At 39.9% G+C, this 15,777-nt stretch overlaps 1 protein-coding gene across 1 annotated transcript in view; it reads left to right on the top strand.

The window, feature by feature from the left end:
- The window catches only part of Arih1 (ariadne RBR E3 ubiquitin protein ligase 1), a gene marked incomplete at its 5' end in the record, with an annotated part of 54,676 nt that overhangs the window by 11,577 nt on the left and 27,322 nt on the right, over window positions 1-15,777 (top strand). Inside the window, 3 exon segments of the mRNA XM_013518906.1 lie at window positions 1,669-1,813; window positions 10,676-10,768; window positions 11,367-11,422. Of these exon segments, the coding sequence (XP_013374360.1) occupies window positions 1,669-1,813; window positions 10,676-10,768; window positions 11,367-11,422 (294 nt within the window).

Below are 15,777 nucleotides of genomic sequence, written 5' to 3'. Positions count from 1 at the left end.
CCTCCCTCCCTCCCTCCCTCCTTCCTTCCTTCCTTCCTTCCTTCCTTCCTTCCTTCCTTCCTTCCATTGAACTCAAGACTTTGCACTTGCCAGGGAGCACTTTTTAAAACTGAAAACTTCTTGTTTGTATATGAAGAAAATTGTGCTGGACATGAAGGTGCATGCCTGTAATCCCAGCACTTGAGAGGTTCAGGCAAGAGGATTTCTTGAGTTCAAGGTCAGCCTGAACTGCATAGTTGGACTGTGTCTCAAAATAAAATTACATTGTAGTTATTGAAACCTGTGGTAAAGAGCCGGGTGTGGTGGCACACGCCTGTAATCCCAGCACTTGGGAGGCTGAGGCAGGAGGATTGTTGTGAGTTTGAGACCAGCCTGGGCTACGAAGTGAGCTGAAGGCCAGTCTGAACTGCAGAGTGAGACCCTGTCTCAAAAAAAAGACAAAAAAGAAAAAAGAAAAGAAACCTGTGGTAAACCTACAAATTGGACAAATTCTGCATTAATATTAGTTATGTGTACTGATTTACAGATGGAAAATATTTTTTTTTTTTTTTTTTTTTTTTTTTTCTCTGGTACCGGGAACCGAACTCACGACGTTGCGCTTGCCAGGCAGGCGCTTTTGCCGCTGAGCTAAATCCCCAGCCCCACAGATGGAAAATATTAATCAATTGCTTTTGGAATATTAAGCTATTTTGAGTGTCAGGAGCCATGTCTTATTTAGATTTTTGGGAAGCTCTGTGCTAGAGACTGGTTTTGGTTGTTGTTAAAGGTTTAAAGGTTTTGCTAAAACTATATTTCCCATAGTCTTGATATGTAAGATACTGAAACATGTCTGTATTTTGGGTTATGTTTTATGAAGAACTAGTATATTAGCTATTTGGTATTAGAAATTTGTGGGGCTGTGGTTGGTTTTTGTTATTTTGGGCTGTAATGCAGATTGAACCCAGGATCTTGTGTTTGCTTTGCAGGTGTTCTACCATTGAGGTGTGTCTCTAGCCCTAGTTATAAAAATATTTTTGTTTTCTCTTTGATCATTTTCTCAGTATATTAAAAGTTTTTTTTTAAAGATTGTATAGAGAACAAATCTATTTGTAGAATGAGACATGTAATTTATTTTTAAAATGGTTTTGGGCAGGGTACACTTTGTTAGTGGTTTACTAAAGCTAATATATTTGAACTGGTTAACTAAAGTTATTAATAAGATGGACTCATTTGTATAAATTATTTAAAAATACCATTATTCTTCATAGATTACTCTAGCAATAGCTCAATCAGAACAACTTTCATTTGTAGTGCTCCTAACTTCCAGGACTCTTGTTTAAAAATGAATTTTTAAAAAAACAAAAGAGGGCTGGGGATTTAGCTCAGCGGCAAAGCGCCTGCCTGGCAAGCGCAAGGTCGTGAGTTCGGTTCCCGGTACCGGAGAAAAACCAAAAAAAAAAAAAAAAAAAACAAAAGAGTAGCAGAAATTCAGTCTACTTTCACACACACATACACATTCATAGACACAGCCATTATTGACTGACAGATAACTAGCAGTTCTCTTCTCTGCACAGAAAGGTGAGGATCTTGGTTTGTTTCAATCCATTGATTTTTGTAGGAAATGTAGGTTTTGGAGAGCTCTAACTGTGCCGTTGCTGGGCTCTCATCCTTTCTGTTTAAACAATGCAGGTACTTTGATGGAAACCTGGAGAAGCTCTTTGCTGAGTGTCATGTAATTAATCCAAGTAAAAAGTCCCGAACACGCCAGATGAATACAAGGTCATCAGCACAGGATATGCCTTGTCAGATCTGCTACCTGAACTACCCTAACTCGGTGAGTATCTGGGAGTTTAAGGCTAGCACTGACTTGATTTCATTTTTTAGATGACAGATAACCTGGGGAATGGGGAGCAGTAACTTACAACCAATAATCTACCCTTGTATTAAGGATCAGGAAAGGAAGAGAAACAAGAACCGATTCCCCAGATTGACACAGTTTACACCCTTTTTTACAGCAACTTCTGTAAGTTCTTATCACATCCCTAAGTCTTTCTACAGTTTACTACACCATGGGGATAATTTTGTGATAGGTAGACAGTAAGTAAACTGAGTAATGATTCATCCAAATTCAAATTTCCTTTTAAATACCCAAAACTCTTACAATTTTTTTTAACTGATATTTTTTGAGATAAGGTCTTGCTTTGTAGTTTAGGCTGGCTTTGAATTCACTGTGTAGTGCAGGCTGACCTCAAACTTGTGATCCTTTGGCCTCAGGCTCCCAAGTGTTGGGATTATAGGCACGTACCCCATTACACCCGGCTAAAATGTTTTAATACTGTTTGCTAGCCAACTTTCAGGAATCATCATAAGAAAATTTTCAGTTACCATTCTGATAGAGGTTCTTAATGTGAAAATTGTGATGTTAGGAAAATGCTAAATCAAATATGCAGTTTAAAATTTTTGAAAAAAAATAAAAATAAAATTTTTGAGTTAAAATGGTTTACTCTGTATTTTTAGTAAGAAATTTTAGGTTTAAACATACACGGTTTTCCTGTGAAAGCATTGTTATTAGTAACCATTGGAAAATTATATTTGTGGCATAACAATATTTAGTTACTTGGAATTCAGCTTTGAAAATGTTTCAAGAGGTCAGAAATTACTTAATTCTGTACAAACTGTTTTGTTGATACCTTCATTTAATAGCTAAACAGTTCTTCATAATAACTACTTATACTAGGTTTTTGGCCCCAGTATTCATGCACTTAAAGGTTTTTCACTGTTCCATACCCTAGGGTTTTATATATGTCTCTGAGGAAGGTTATTTGAATGAAATTGATTTGTTGCATTGTATAATTGATTAGAAACAAAATTTTTTAAAGAAGAAACTTAATTACCCTTAAAGAAATAGAATGATGGGTGATTTAAAGTAATTTAGTAGAAAAAGTATTGGATTTAGTTTTTGAATTCTCATGTTCTGATCATAGATCTAACACTGAGTATTTGGCTTTGGGGAAAAGTAAACCATTTTCACTTGCCTTTCAGTTGCTTACCTTTCAAATCAGGTGACTGGGATATTCTTTTAAATCTATTGCAGCCTGAGTATTATATCATTTCTCTTTGCTTAAATTACAAATCCTAGCTTATTAATGAAAACAGTCAGTATTCCTATTAAAATATATCCAGATTATTTATTTTTGGCTTTTTGAGACAGGGTTTTGCTATGTAGTTCAGGCTGGCCTTGAACTGACTTTGAACCCAGGCTGCGCTTGAAAATACTGCAATGCTCCTGCCTCACCCTCCTGAGTGCTGGGGTGGGTGAGGCACCACCATGCCCAGCTTAAATTCAGATTTTGACTATTTATCCTTAACTCCAACTTGAGAACATGATAGGTGGAATATGTAAGATGGACACCTGCTTGAGTTTTTGACCAGGCAGGACAACCCACAGAAACTGCTATCTAAACTAGCCTCTGCAGGGAGGCTGTTTGGTAGTTAGGGGAACCAGGAAAATGTAGCCAATAGTGAAGCAAAGAAAGAGAACGTGCTTTCAAGAATGGACTAGTGCTCAAATCTTCAGAGAAACAATTCAAAAGTGAATTTGATATTTGCCAGAAGTTTACTGAGGACTTTGAGAAGTTATTTTAAGGAGCATGGTAGGATTAAAAACGAGACTGCATGGAGGTCAGTAGTGTAGCAAGAAATGTAAACAGGTCACTCTTTGAAAGGAAATCTGGTGAGTGAGTGGCAGAAAAAGATAAAAGGAGCAGTGTGGTTTGGCAAGTAAGTCAGAGTTACAGAAACTACGAAGTATTATGAAAATAGAATCAGGAAAGAGCTAGAACCTTTTTCTCACAATCTTTTCATTGATATAAAAAGTTTTATTTTCTTGGTTTGATTTTTTGTTTTGTTTTGTTTTTTGTTGTTGTTTTATTTTGCCTTTTTGAGACAGGGTCTCACTATGCAGTTCAAACTCGCCTTGAACCCACTTTGTAGCTAGCCCAGGCTGGCCTTGAACTCACAGTGATCCTCCTGCCTCAGCCTCCCAAATCCTGGGATTATAGGTGCACACTACACCTGACTGTTTTGTTTTGCTTTTTGTTTTGTTTTATTTTGTGTGCTGGGAATCAAACCCAGGGCCTTTGCATGTGTCCTGACGCTCACCTACCTCCTTAGCCCCTAAGGGGTTCACTTCCGGATGTAATTGTTACCTGAAATTCTTTATGAAGCTTTACTTTATTAATGGATGAGTGATTACTTAGTAACTCTGATATTTCACTTTCAGTATTCTCCATTTATAATTTCCTTGTAGTTAATTATATGTTCAAGACCTTTGTCCTTGTAGAAAATTTCAGCATTATACTGTGCTACATGAAAATAGGTTGTTAAATAAATGCTACTTTTTTCTTGTCTGTAGGGGTTACATTATAGGGTCTCACTATGTAGTTTAGGCTGGCCTTGAACCTGTGACAGTCTTTCTGCCTCAGCCTCCCAAGTACTGGGATAACAGGTGGGCAACACTATGCCCAGCTAAACAAATGCTTTTGATAGTTTATAGTACTTTGGAGTTACCTGTCCCAGAGTATTTCGACCTTGAATTTTCTAAGACTGTGGGGTGCTTTGTAAATTCGTATTCCTTCACACATGGCCACACGTGTGCACACACAAACATGCACGCTGCCACACTCACTCACTCTGTTGCTCTCTCATGTCTTTCTTTTCTCTTCTTCCCTCCCTCCCTCCATCCCTTCCTTCCTCCCTCCAGTCCTTTCTGTGCTGGGAATTGAATTCACGACCTCTCACTTCCCAGGCAGGTGCTACACAGCTGAGCTATATCCCCGGCCCTCTCACGTGTTTTTTAAACCTGGCAGCAAATTTTATAATGTTTTGATTCAAAGTAGTTAAAAGATTAGCTGTACTAACTCATCATTCTACTAAGAAATGTGCATAGCTTGGACGACTACTGTATCTTACGTTTATGAAGTAAACAATTTTTCTATTCTAAGATGTTAATTGGGTAAAGTCAGAATAAACAATTATAAAGACGGTGGGGTCCACTGTCCGTGCCCCACATTGAAGCCCTTCTGTGGAATATTGGTGCTCCTAGGAAACTGCTTGCAAATAATCTGATCTAGATCCTACCTACTTTTTAATTCATTCCATTTTACATGAGACAGCTGATGGCTAGATTATCTGCTCCATTTTTAGGATTTTGTTCTGTTTTGCTTTGAGACAAGATCTTTCAGGCTGGCCTTGAACTCACTATTTAGGCCAAGCTGCCCTCACATTCAAAGTGATCCTCCTGTCTCAGGTTACTGAGTGCTGGGATTACAGGTGTGCACCACCACCCTGGCTACTGTGTGCTTTTTAAATCAGCGTTATTAGTGATTTAAAGATCTTAATGAGTAAATAATCCATTTCCTTAAGGTAGGGGGAAATCCTACTTTAGGATTCCCCCTAAGGTGGGGGAAATCCCAGGAGCCATGTAGGTGAGCACAAGATAGTAAGGGAACAAACATATTAAAGGACAAAGAGGGAAGATGCCTGGAAATACTCATAATGGTATAGCTTTCTCAGGCACAGTGAATATATATAATACTTATTACCTTAATACCAGCACTCAGGAAGCTGAGGCAGGAGGACTTCCTTGAGTTCAAGACCAGCCTAAACTACGTAATGAGACCGTCACCAAAAAAAAGTACTGCACTTAGACAAGGAAGGTTTCACTTTACATGCATGTATGATTTATTTCTCTAATGTATTTTTTTAAATCTTGTTCTCTCTTTGCTTAGTGAGGTTTTTTTTAAATTGAAAGCCTTTTAATCTTTTATTCATCTTTTTAATCTTCTCTTCTAATGAGCCCTATACTGGAAGTATGAAAGGTCTAGGACTCCTGGTAATCACTTAGTAATATTCCTGTGATCATTAGTCTCTTAGTCTTTTTTTTTTTTTTTTTTTTTTTTTTGGTTTTTCTCCGGTACTGGGAACCGAACTCTTGTCCTTTTGCTTGCCAGGCAGGCACTTTGCCGCTGAGCTAAATCCCCAGCCCCAGTCTCTCAGTCTTAAGAATTCTTTTAAAATATATTACAGTAAAAGATACTTTGCCATCAGTTCCCCTTAAAATATTTTTTTGTTGTTGTTTTTTTCTGGTACCGGGAATTGAACTCAAGACCTTGCGCTTGCCAGGCAGGCGCTGTGCCGTTGAGCTAAATCCCCAGCCCTCCCCTTAAAATATTAAGGAATCTTATTTTGAAAAAGAAAGGAGTGGCATGTGTATATGTTTTTTCCAGTAAAACATTTGAGTCATTGATAGCATCACTATATTCATCACTTCTAAAATGTTCCTTCTCATCATAGCCTTGAAGTTTACATGTGTCTTACATGTTATTCTCTCTGTAAAACCAGTCTTGGGACTCTGATAGGTTTCTGTGATTACTTCTCTGCATTTTTAAAATACAGTTGATGCACTATACTTACTGAATTTTATTTTATGTATTTTTGTTTTGAGACAGAATCTCACTGTGTAGTGTAAGCTGGCTTTGAATGCATTTATGTAGCCTGGGCTAGCCTCAAACTGAGTGATCCTGCTGCCTCAGCCTCCCCAGGTGCTGGGATTACAGGTGTGCACCACCATGCCTAGCTATCCTGAGTTTTTAAATGTCAAGACTAATACCAGAAATCTCATAAGCATATGTCAAATTTTAGCCAATTAGAAATATTACAGAATGAAAATGATCAATTGTGAGAGAGCCACAGGGAGAGTAAAAGAGCTTAGAATAAACTTGGCAGGGAATGTGAAATATCAGTATGAAAAGAAATACTAAATACTGAGAGATAAAAAGGTGACTTGAATGTTTGTGAAGATAGAAGAGTAGACAGAGCCAGGCGTGGTGGCTCACAACTGGAGTCCCAGCACTCTGGGAGGTGGAGGCAGGAGCATCCCAAGTTCCAGCCCAGCGCAGGCAACCTAGTGACAGAGTCAGACCCTGTCTCAAAGTAAAAAGGGCTGGGGATGTAGCTCAGTGCAAGGCCTGGGGTTCACTCCCCAGCACCAGGGTGGTGGGAGGGGGGAGCAAGGTGAGGCTGAATCCTGCTGGTGAAGAGTAGGCAGAGCACCAGAACTGAATGTATTTATTGTGGAAGAGGCATTTCAAGTAAGGCAGCTTTTCAGTAAGTGGTGGAATAACCTAGTAGCCACTTGGGGTATAAAGTTTGTTTCTTACCTAGCTTGTTAGATCAAAGTTACTTTACCCATATGTAAGTAAAATGCTTTTGCATGGTAGCAGTGTTTGAACCTCCAGAATGAAGTTGAGAGAATATTTTCCATTCTTACATACAGTCAACTTCTTAAATAAGTAAAAAGTCATCCTAAATTGTTGAAAAAACTAGTGGAGCTGGGCATGGTGGCACATGCCTGTAATCCCAGCACTTGGGAGGCTGAGGCAGGAGGATTGTTGCAAGTTCGAGACCAGCCTGGGCTACAAAGTAAGCTCGAGGCCAGCCTGAACTGCATAGCGAGACCCTGTCTCAAAAAGACCAAAAAAAAAAAAAAAAACCTAGTGGAAAATGAGCAAAATATATGAGTTGAGTGTACAATAAAAGAAACAGCTTCAAGCGTTTTTTTTTCCCGCCTCCTCCAAATATTGAAACTTCTCTCATTATAAGAGAAATTCAGAGCCGGGTGTAGTGGTACATGCCTGCAATCCTAGCACTTGGGAGGCTCAGGCAGGAGGATCATTGAGTTCGAGGCCAGTCTGGGATACATAGTGAGATTCTGTCTAAAAAAAACAAAACAACAGCAGCAACAAAACCCAAACAAATAAGAGAAATTCAGGTTCAAATTAATGAAGTTAGTTTGCTTTTTGCCTGTTAAGATTGACAGAAATCAAAGTGTTGCATCATGCACTGCAGTGGCACAGGTGTGAGAAGCCATGTGCCCTTGCGTAGTACACATTACTGCCACCTCTTTTGAAGGAAGCCTGGTAGTATTTAACAAACAGAAAATGAGTACTTAATGTAATGTCTACACTTCTGTTCTTAGGTACAGGCACATTATTGCAAAGGTGTGTATGCAGCAGGTGAGGGAGAATAGTAGTGAAAAAAGTCTCAATGCCTGTTAGTAGTGGATGTTTTAAATAAGCTTTGGTTCCTTCCTTGAGGCTCTGAAAAGAGACAGATGCCTGGGTACCACTGTGGAGGGACCAATAGAAGTCTATTATTATTATTATTTTTTTTAAACCAAAACAAGGTACAGAAGAGATCACATGACTATTATACTGTGTATGTATGTACATTGTGGCATCTGTGGAAATACTGTGTAAGAAATGAGACTGGGTGGATGAAACAGGACATTGGGGATGGAGATGACAGGGACTTACCTTTCAATACAAACTGACACTATAAAAAGAAGAAAAAAAAAAAACTCTCTTAAATTCCTAAGAGGGTCGGGGATATGTAGTTCAATGGCATAAGCGCCTGCCTGGCAAGCACAAGGTTCTGAGTTCGATTCCCAGAAGCAGAAAAAATTCTTAAGAGGTGGAGCCTGTGTTGCCCACGCTGAAGCACAGTGAGTATTCAGAGGCACTGACCCACTGCTGATACTGAATGTAGACCTCCCCTGAAGTACTGCAGACCTGACTCCTGGGCCCAAGTGATCTTCCTGGCTCAGCCTCCCAGGTGGCTGGGACTGCAGGCTTGTGCCACTGCACCTGGCTTTGTTGAAAGGTCTTAGCTATGAACCTGTATTGTATTCAATTAAAAATAAGGTAGTAAACGTTGTAAAATATTCTTCAACCAAAACAAGGTAGCAATTACTTGAATCTTTTTTAAAAAGATGTAAGTCATCAGACTTGAATATTTTAATATCCCTATAGACAGTAACCTTATACCTTCATTTGAGCATCTCTCAAGTTCTTAATAATTCAAATCAAGTAAGTAATCTTAAGATTAGAACAAAAATTACTCTTATTCTTGATTTACCATATTTTCAATATTAACCACATCCCCTGCATTCCTTTATTTGCATGACATTTTTAAATTGCAATTTTATTGAGTTCTAACTAATAAAATACCCATGTCACCACACCCATTTAAAGAGGGTTTTAGTGTATTCGCAGTTCTACAGCCATCACAATTAATCTTCCTGAGACCCCAAGGAAGTTCAGCCATTTTATATTGACTCATTTCCCTTGACACCACCACTGCCCAGGTCTAGGCCACTCATATTTTTTGTTTCTCAAAGAATTTGCCTGATCTGGACTTTTCATATAAATGGAGTCAAATCACATGTGTTGACTTTCACTTAGCATAATGTTTCAAGATTGTCCATTGTATCAGTCAGGGTTTGCTAGAGGAACAGATATAATACAAGATAAACAAGTGTACAAGAATTTACAAGTTTGGCTTACAATGGTCAGCTACAGAGTTGGATGAGGAAGTGTACAGAGGGTGTCTGCAGGCTGGAGATTGAAGAGCCCAGACCCAGGCCTGGAGCTCACTGCAGTGTCCATGCAAATCCGTATCAAAAGGCTGATGGATCTGCTACAGAATGCTGAAGAATCTACGATGAAGGCTGGAGAGCCAACACCAGAAGGCTGAAGAGTCCCAGACGGAAGCCCAACAGTCTGCACCAGAAGCTAGGAGACGACCAAGCTAAAGGCAAAGACTGGAGCTCCTCCGAAGAACCAGCAGCCAATCCTTCCTCCGTCTGTTGGGGGGATGGGGGTGGTCCTCTACCCCCACACCCTCTGCATGTGTTCCTCTTGCACAGGCTTAGGATGAATACAGAGTGAGCACCCTGCCTCTCTTCTAAGTCACATAGTTAACCTTCTAAACTTCTCAAATTCACACAATAAACAACATCCCAGAAGGGTATGGGTGTGTCCTTTTTACCCCAAGATGCAGAGCTGCTGAGTCACTTAGCCAAAGCTGTAGACTCCCCAAGTTGACACAATGTATCAGCTGTAACATCCATCCTGTGTCAGTGCTTCATTCCTCTTTGTGACTAAGTGCTGCTCCATTACATCTTCCCCAGTCCACACCTTATCCATCGATTCACAGACATCTGTTGCTTCACTTTTTTGACTACTACGAACACTTGTATAAAGTTTGTTTTTTATGGGTGTGGGTTTTCAGTTTGTTTGGGTGTATATATCTAGGAGTAGAATTTCTGTGTCATATGGTCACTCTTACGTTTAATATTTTGAGGCACTGCCTGATCCCCACAGTTGATGCACCAGGTTACATTTTGGTGAGCAGCATACGTATAAGGCTTCTACTTTTTTCACAACCTAACCAATACTTGTTATTATCTTGGCTGTCTTTTTTAATGGCTGTCCTTCAGAGTGTGAGATGGTGTCTCACTGTGGGTTTGATTTACATTTCCTTGATGGCTAATGATACCGAGCATCTGTCTCGGTACATGATAGTGTTACATTTAATGCAAACTATTCATTGTCACCTGCCTTGCTTGCAGTTTGTAAAATATCTACCACAGATGTGTTTCTCATTAGTTCGGTCTTCAGTATATTTGCGTGTCGATTTCATCCCCTAGAAGCTCACTGTAGGAGTCCATTTGTTTTTGTCAAATGGATATTTCAGCTACTGTGAGAAATGTGACCTGATAAAGCCTTGAGTCACAGTGCATAATGATTTTTCTGATAACGTTTTTGTTAAAGTTCATGTTTTACTTTTGTTGCAGTATTTCACTGGCCTTGAATGTGGACATAAGTTTTGTATGCAGTGCTGGAGTGAATATTTAACTACCAAAATAATGGAGGAAGGCATGGGACAGGTAAGGATGTTAATTTGGTGTTCTGTTTTTGTTGAATTGCCTACAATGTTTAGACCCTTGTGTGAATATAAACAGGTGCATACTGAATTGCATGGACAACATTTTTCTAGATTAAAACTACTAAAAGATAGCTGGGGTTTTTTTCTGTTTACAAAATGATGTTCCATTTAAAGATCCAGTCTAGCTAAAGTTTTCTCAGCATGCAGTGGCATTAGCATTTATCAGGCTAAACTTGTTATATTTTACATTTACTTTCCAAGTTTTCTGTTGAAAAGCCAGTTACTCGGGCCAGCAAGTCTGCCTACTACTACCACTACCACGGACATCTAAACGTGGGCACGCACAGACTCTCTCTCCTTCTCTCCCTTTCCCTTTCCCTTTCCCTCTCACTGTCCCTCTCCCAGTCTCTCTCTGTCTGTCTCTGTGTCTGTGTCTGACTCTGTCTCTGTCTCTCTCTCTCTCTTTAAATAGAAAGGGAAGGATTGGGATCCTATAAACATTAAAACATCCCCAGAACCTAGCTAAGTGCCTGGCAATGGTAAGCATACAGTAAATACTTGCTGAATGAAGACATAGTTTAAATTTCAATCTTTTTCAGACTATTTCATGTCCTGCCCACGGTTGTGATATCTTAGTGGATGACAACACAGTTATGTAAGTATTTTTGATGATTCTGCATCTTGAATATTGGTTAGGTGCTTAAACTAAATTAATTTTCACTAAGTACCTCAAATGAGGTGACATCTTAAAAGTCTGAAGAGACTTTGTAATGTGTGTTTTTTGTAGCACAAAAACAAGTTTGTAACTTGGTTAAAAGCCCCGTCTGGTAAATTTGGCAACATGTGATAGCTAGATTTGGTAACCCTTAGGATAAAAGAATATGGCATGTCAGCGTAATAGTTGAAGTCCCTAGGATTTAAAAGGAAAGAGACTAAAAGGAGAATGAAAGGTGCAGAGATTTATTAAAGGAGTACCTGTGCACGCCTAAGGGGAGGGACAGGAGCAAACAGATGTCAGTGTAGGTCTGCTCCCTGGTAAAGGAAAGAAGGGAGAGACTGGAGACTTGGTGCAGCTGTGCAGCTAAGAGGAACTTCAAGACTCAGATTTCCTATAGAGGGTTGCACTAAGCAAGGAAATGCTAGGCTCTGGGCCTTGTGCTGTGTTCAGTCACTGGCTGGGACTAGCCAGGAGGAGTTGGCCACTATTGGAACTCAGCTACAGATCTCACAGGCGTTGCAGCTGAATACCATCATTTAACTACTCCCCTTGTAAAAAGCTCCTGTTTTGAAGGGAAAAAGATACTTGGGGTCAGAAGGGGGAACATACTGAGTTCCAGAGCCTGGAGTAAAATCCCAGCATGCTTAATTTCTGGTCAGCATTGTTTCAGGAACTTCAGGTTTACTGACTTCATTCCAGGATGACAAACTGAAATTTTGGTGATCCAGAAACAAATAGTGTTAGTCCTAGATAATTTCCTACACAGAAAGATAGATCTGCAGTGAAAGGTACTAAAAATTAAAGCAGCCATGGACTTTTATGAGTAAATTTCTTAACCCAATAAAGTAACTTGACCAATTCAGTTTTTCATAAAAATCTGCTTTCTTAACCTTAGTCTACTTTGGTGGCTTTGGAACATATTTATTGTTGTTACCAGATCTGCATTATTCCCTGTTGTCTCTGAAAGTATTTAGGCTAGCAAAGCAAGTCATATATCATCTTGAAGTAACACCATTCTTCCAGCTGTCTTTGTCTTGTTCCCTGATGCTTTCTGAACCCTTGTATTCTTTCATTAAAACAACAATTTTACCAGGTGTGGTGGTGCACACCTGTAATCCCAGCACTTGGAAGGCCATGGTAGGAGGATTAATAGGAGTTCAAGGTCACCCTTGACTACATAGTGAGCTTATGGCTAACCTGGACTGCGTAGCGAGACTTTGTCTCTAAAACAAATAAGAAAAAAATTTAAAATTGGGTATAGTGGGCATGACTGTAGTCCCAGAACTCAGGAGGCTAAGGCAGAGGATCACTACAAGTTCAAGGCCTGCCTGGCTAGCCTGAACTACTTGCCAGAACAAAAAACAGTTTTATCATACATTTCATCAGTACAGGTCATTGGATCCTTTCATTCCGTAGACATTTATTGGGAGCCTACTTTCTAGCACGTAATGCACAGAGAAACAGCAAATTAAAATGTAACCTCCCCCAAGAGGTTCAGTAATAATTATAACAGTTTGAGTAAAAAAAAAAAAAAAAAGTACACATAAGGTACTGCTAATCAGGAATAATTATATGTGAAGAATGTAAGGAGACTTGACTTTGGGAGTACCATAAAAGGAGTAAAAAATTATGTTGAAGGAGAGGAAGCTAATATTAAAAGGAGCCTTAGTATTTTTTAGGAGTCATGAACTTCTCTGTTCTGTGGGGCTAGAGCACAAAGTGTGAGTTTAGGAGAGATGACAGACTGCAGGAAGGGCCTTGGACTCGAGAAGCCTCGGTGGGCTGTCTGGGAGCCCAGGACCCCTGTCTCCACCTCCCAGTGCCATCTCAGGATCAAACCTGAATCCCCGGAAACCTAGGGAGATTTGAAAATAGCAAAAAGAAGAAACAAAATGAAATCTTAGCCAAACACCCCAACCAGAACTAGTCCAGGAAGAACATCAACATGGAAGAATATGGAAGTCACACACCTGAAATCTCTGAAATGATAGCAATTGAAGTGAAGAACCCACTACATCAGGCTATAGAGGAAATCAGATCAGAAATAATTGCTCGGGTAAAAAAAGAAATGATATAATGAAAGAATTGTTCAACATATCAAAAGAAGACATAGATTAAAAAAATAGAGGAACACAGAAAAATGATGGAAACCTTGGAGAGATGACAGTGAAGAGAGTTTGGCACTTTTTAGCTTATCTTAGATGTTAAGATTGCTATGTTCATTATATTGCACAGGCCAGCCTTGAACTTGGGATTTTTCAGCCCCAGCTTTCTGAGTAGCTCTGACCACAGCAAGTACCACCATCCTTGCCTAAGAGTCTTTGTTGATTTCATCATTAATTTTTTTTTAAAAATCAACATAATTTCTTTAATTATTGGCACGTATTTGTAATAGCTGCTTAGAGGTCTTTGCTAGCTCCAAATCCTTGGCTACCTTACAGTTCTCATGACTGCTTTTACCTTACAAGTATTTTCCTTTTCATGTCGACTCTGTTCGTTTATTTTTTTATTTTTTTGTCTTTTTGAGACAGGGTCTTGCTATGCAGTTCAGGCTGGCCATGAGCTCACTTTGTAGTCCAGGCTGGTCTCGAACTTGCAACAATCCTCCTGCCTCAGCCTCCCGAGTGCTGGGATTACAGGCGTTCGCCGCCACACCTGGCCCTTCACCTCCACTCTAAAGTTGAAAAAGACACTTTGGGTCATAAACTCTAAATTGTTTTCTAGGTCTGTTCACATATGTCTTTCCTTGTTCGCTCCCTCCCCCCATGGTATCTTTATCCTTCTGCGGTGTGCAGCTGTTGATAGTTTTGCTCAGTTCCAAAATTGTTAGTTTTGGCTGTACATGGTGGTACACGCCTATAATCCCAGCACTTGGGAGGTTGAGGCAGGAGGATTGTTGTGAGTTTAAGACCAGCCTGGGCTACAGAAGTGAGTCTAAGGCCAGCCAGAACTGCATAGCAAGACCCTGTCTCAAAAAGACCAAAAGAAAAAAAAAAAATTCTTAGTTTTTAACCTGATTTCCTAATGATCACTCCTTTGTGTAACAAAGTTTACTTGAAACTTATTCAATCCCTAAGTTTTACAATTTTTGTAGATTACTCTGAGATAAGGCTGGGAATGCATTTAAAGTGGGAGCTGGTTCTCAAATCTCCCTTGGCTTTGAATGTTTGCTGGATTCCTTCTCTCCTGCACAGCTTACGTACTTGCCCTAGGCCAGTGGTTGCGAACCTGTGGCACACTCGTTGCAGCAGGCACACAGTGCTCTCTGTCAGCATGCAAACCTAGATGTCCCAGCACCATCCCAGCAGCCAAAACATTCAGGTTTAATTGCACTGTTGGCACTTGGCGATAAGTAAGTGGGGTGGGGTTGCAGTTTAGGCACTTGGTTTCTAAAAGGCTGACCTTCACTGCCATAGGTGTTTGTTGGAAATATGTAGATTTCTATCTCCATATGAGCTCTTGTGAGCTTAGAACCTTCACATCTTACTGCCTGACTGGCGACTCCATTTATGGATTGTTTGGCTTGATCTTCTCCATCCCTACTTACCACTTCTCCCCCAACCGGATGTACTCACTCTTCCTTCTCAGTATAAAGCAAGTTATATTAAGTGTTAGAGACTTTTCCGAATTACAAACATTGGTGATACTCCCGATTGATTTTTCTCCTGCATCTCCCATAATGACCCTTGCACCAAATTCTGTCAGTTCCGTGTCTCCACATCCTAATTCCTCTTAAATCCATCCATTTCTCTCTCTTCTTACTGCCACTAACATGATCCAGCCATCATGGGCTCTTAGATGGAGGTTTGCTGCCGACGCCTAAGTGGTTCCCTCAGACCTAGTTTCAGGACCTTCCTGTTCTTCACAAGTGACTTCCGTCATCCTCCACTGTCCTGAGCTGCTCCGTCTGTTGCTTCATCTTTTCTCACATGTCATGTTACAGCCATGTATATCTTGGTTTTTTCAACATACTGTGCATTTTATTTGCATTTGGTTTTGTTTGAATTTGATTCTCTACTGCCTCCTGGCTTTCTCTCACACAACACTCTCTGCGTTACTCTTCTGGCTTTTTGTTGTTGTTGTTACCACCTGTTCATCTTCATAGTCATTATCTAGGCCTGAGTTTAGGTTTTGGTTTGGTCAGACATCCTATATATACACACTCATAGCCCTTCCTCCCCATTTCACTTAATATTATTCGTATTTCTTTCTTAAGCTGTGAGCAGGCTGTGTGACCCTTGGTACCATATCTATGATGACTAAAACCTTTGCATATTTAACCATTCAGGATG

Source organism: Chinchilla lanigera, unplaced genomic scaffold (genome assembly GCF_000276665.1).
Source record: "Chinchilla lanigera isolate Chin_1 unplaced genomic scaffold, ChiLan1.0 scaffold00049, whole genome shotgun sequence".
Lineage (NCBI taxonomy): Eukaryota > Metazoa > Chordata > Mammalia > Rodentia > Chinchillidae > Chinchilla > Chinchilla lanigera.
Note: the sequence above shows the minus strand (reverse complement) of the source record. Positions and strands in the feature narration are given on the sequence as shown.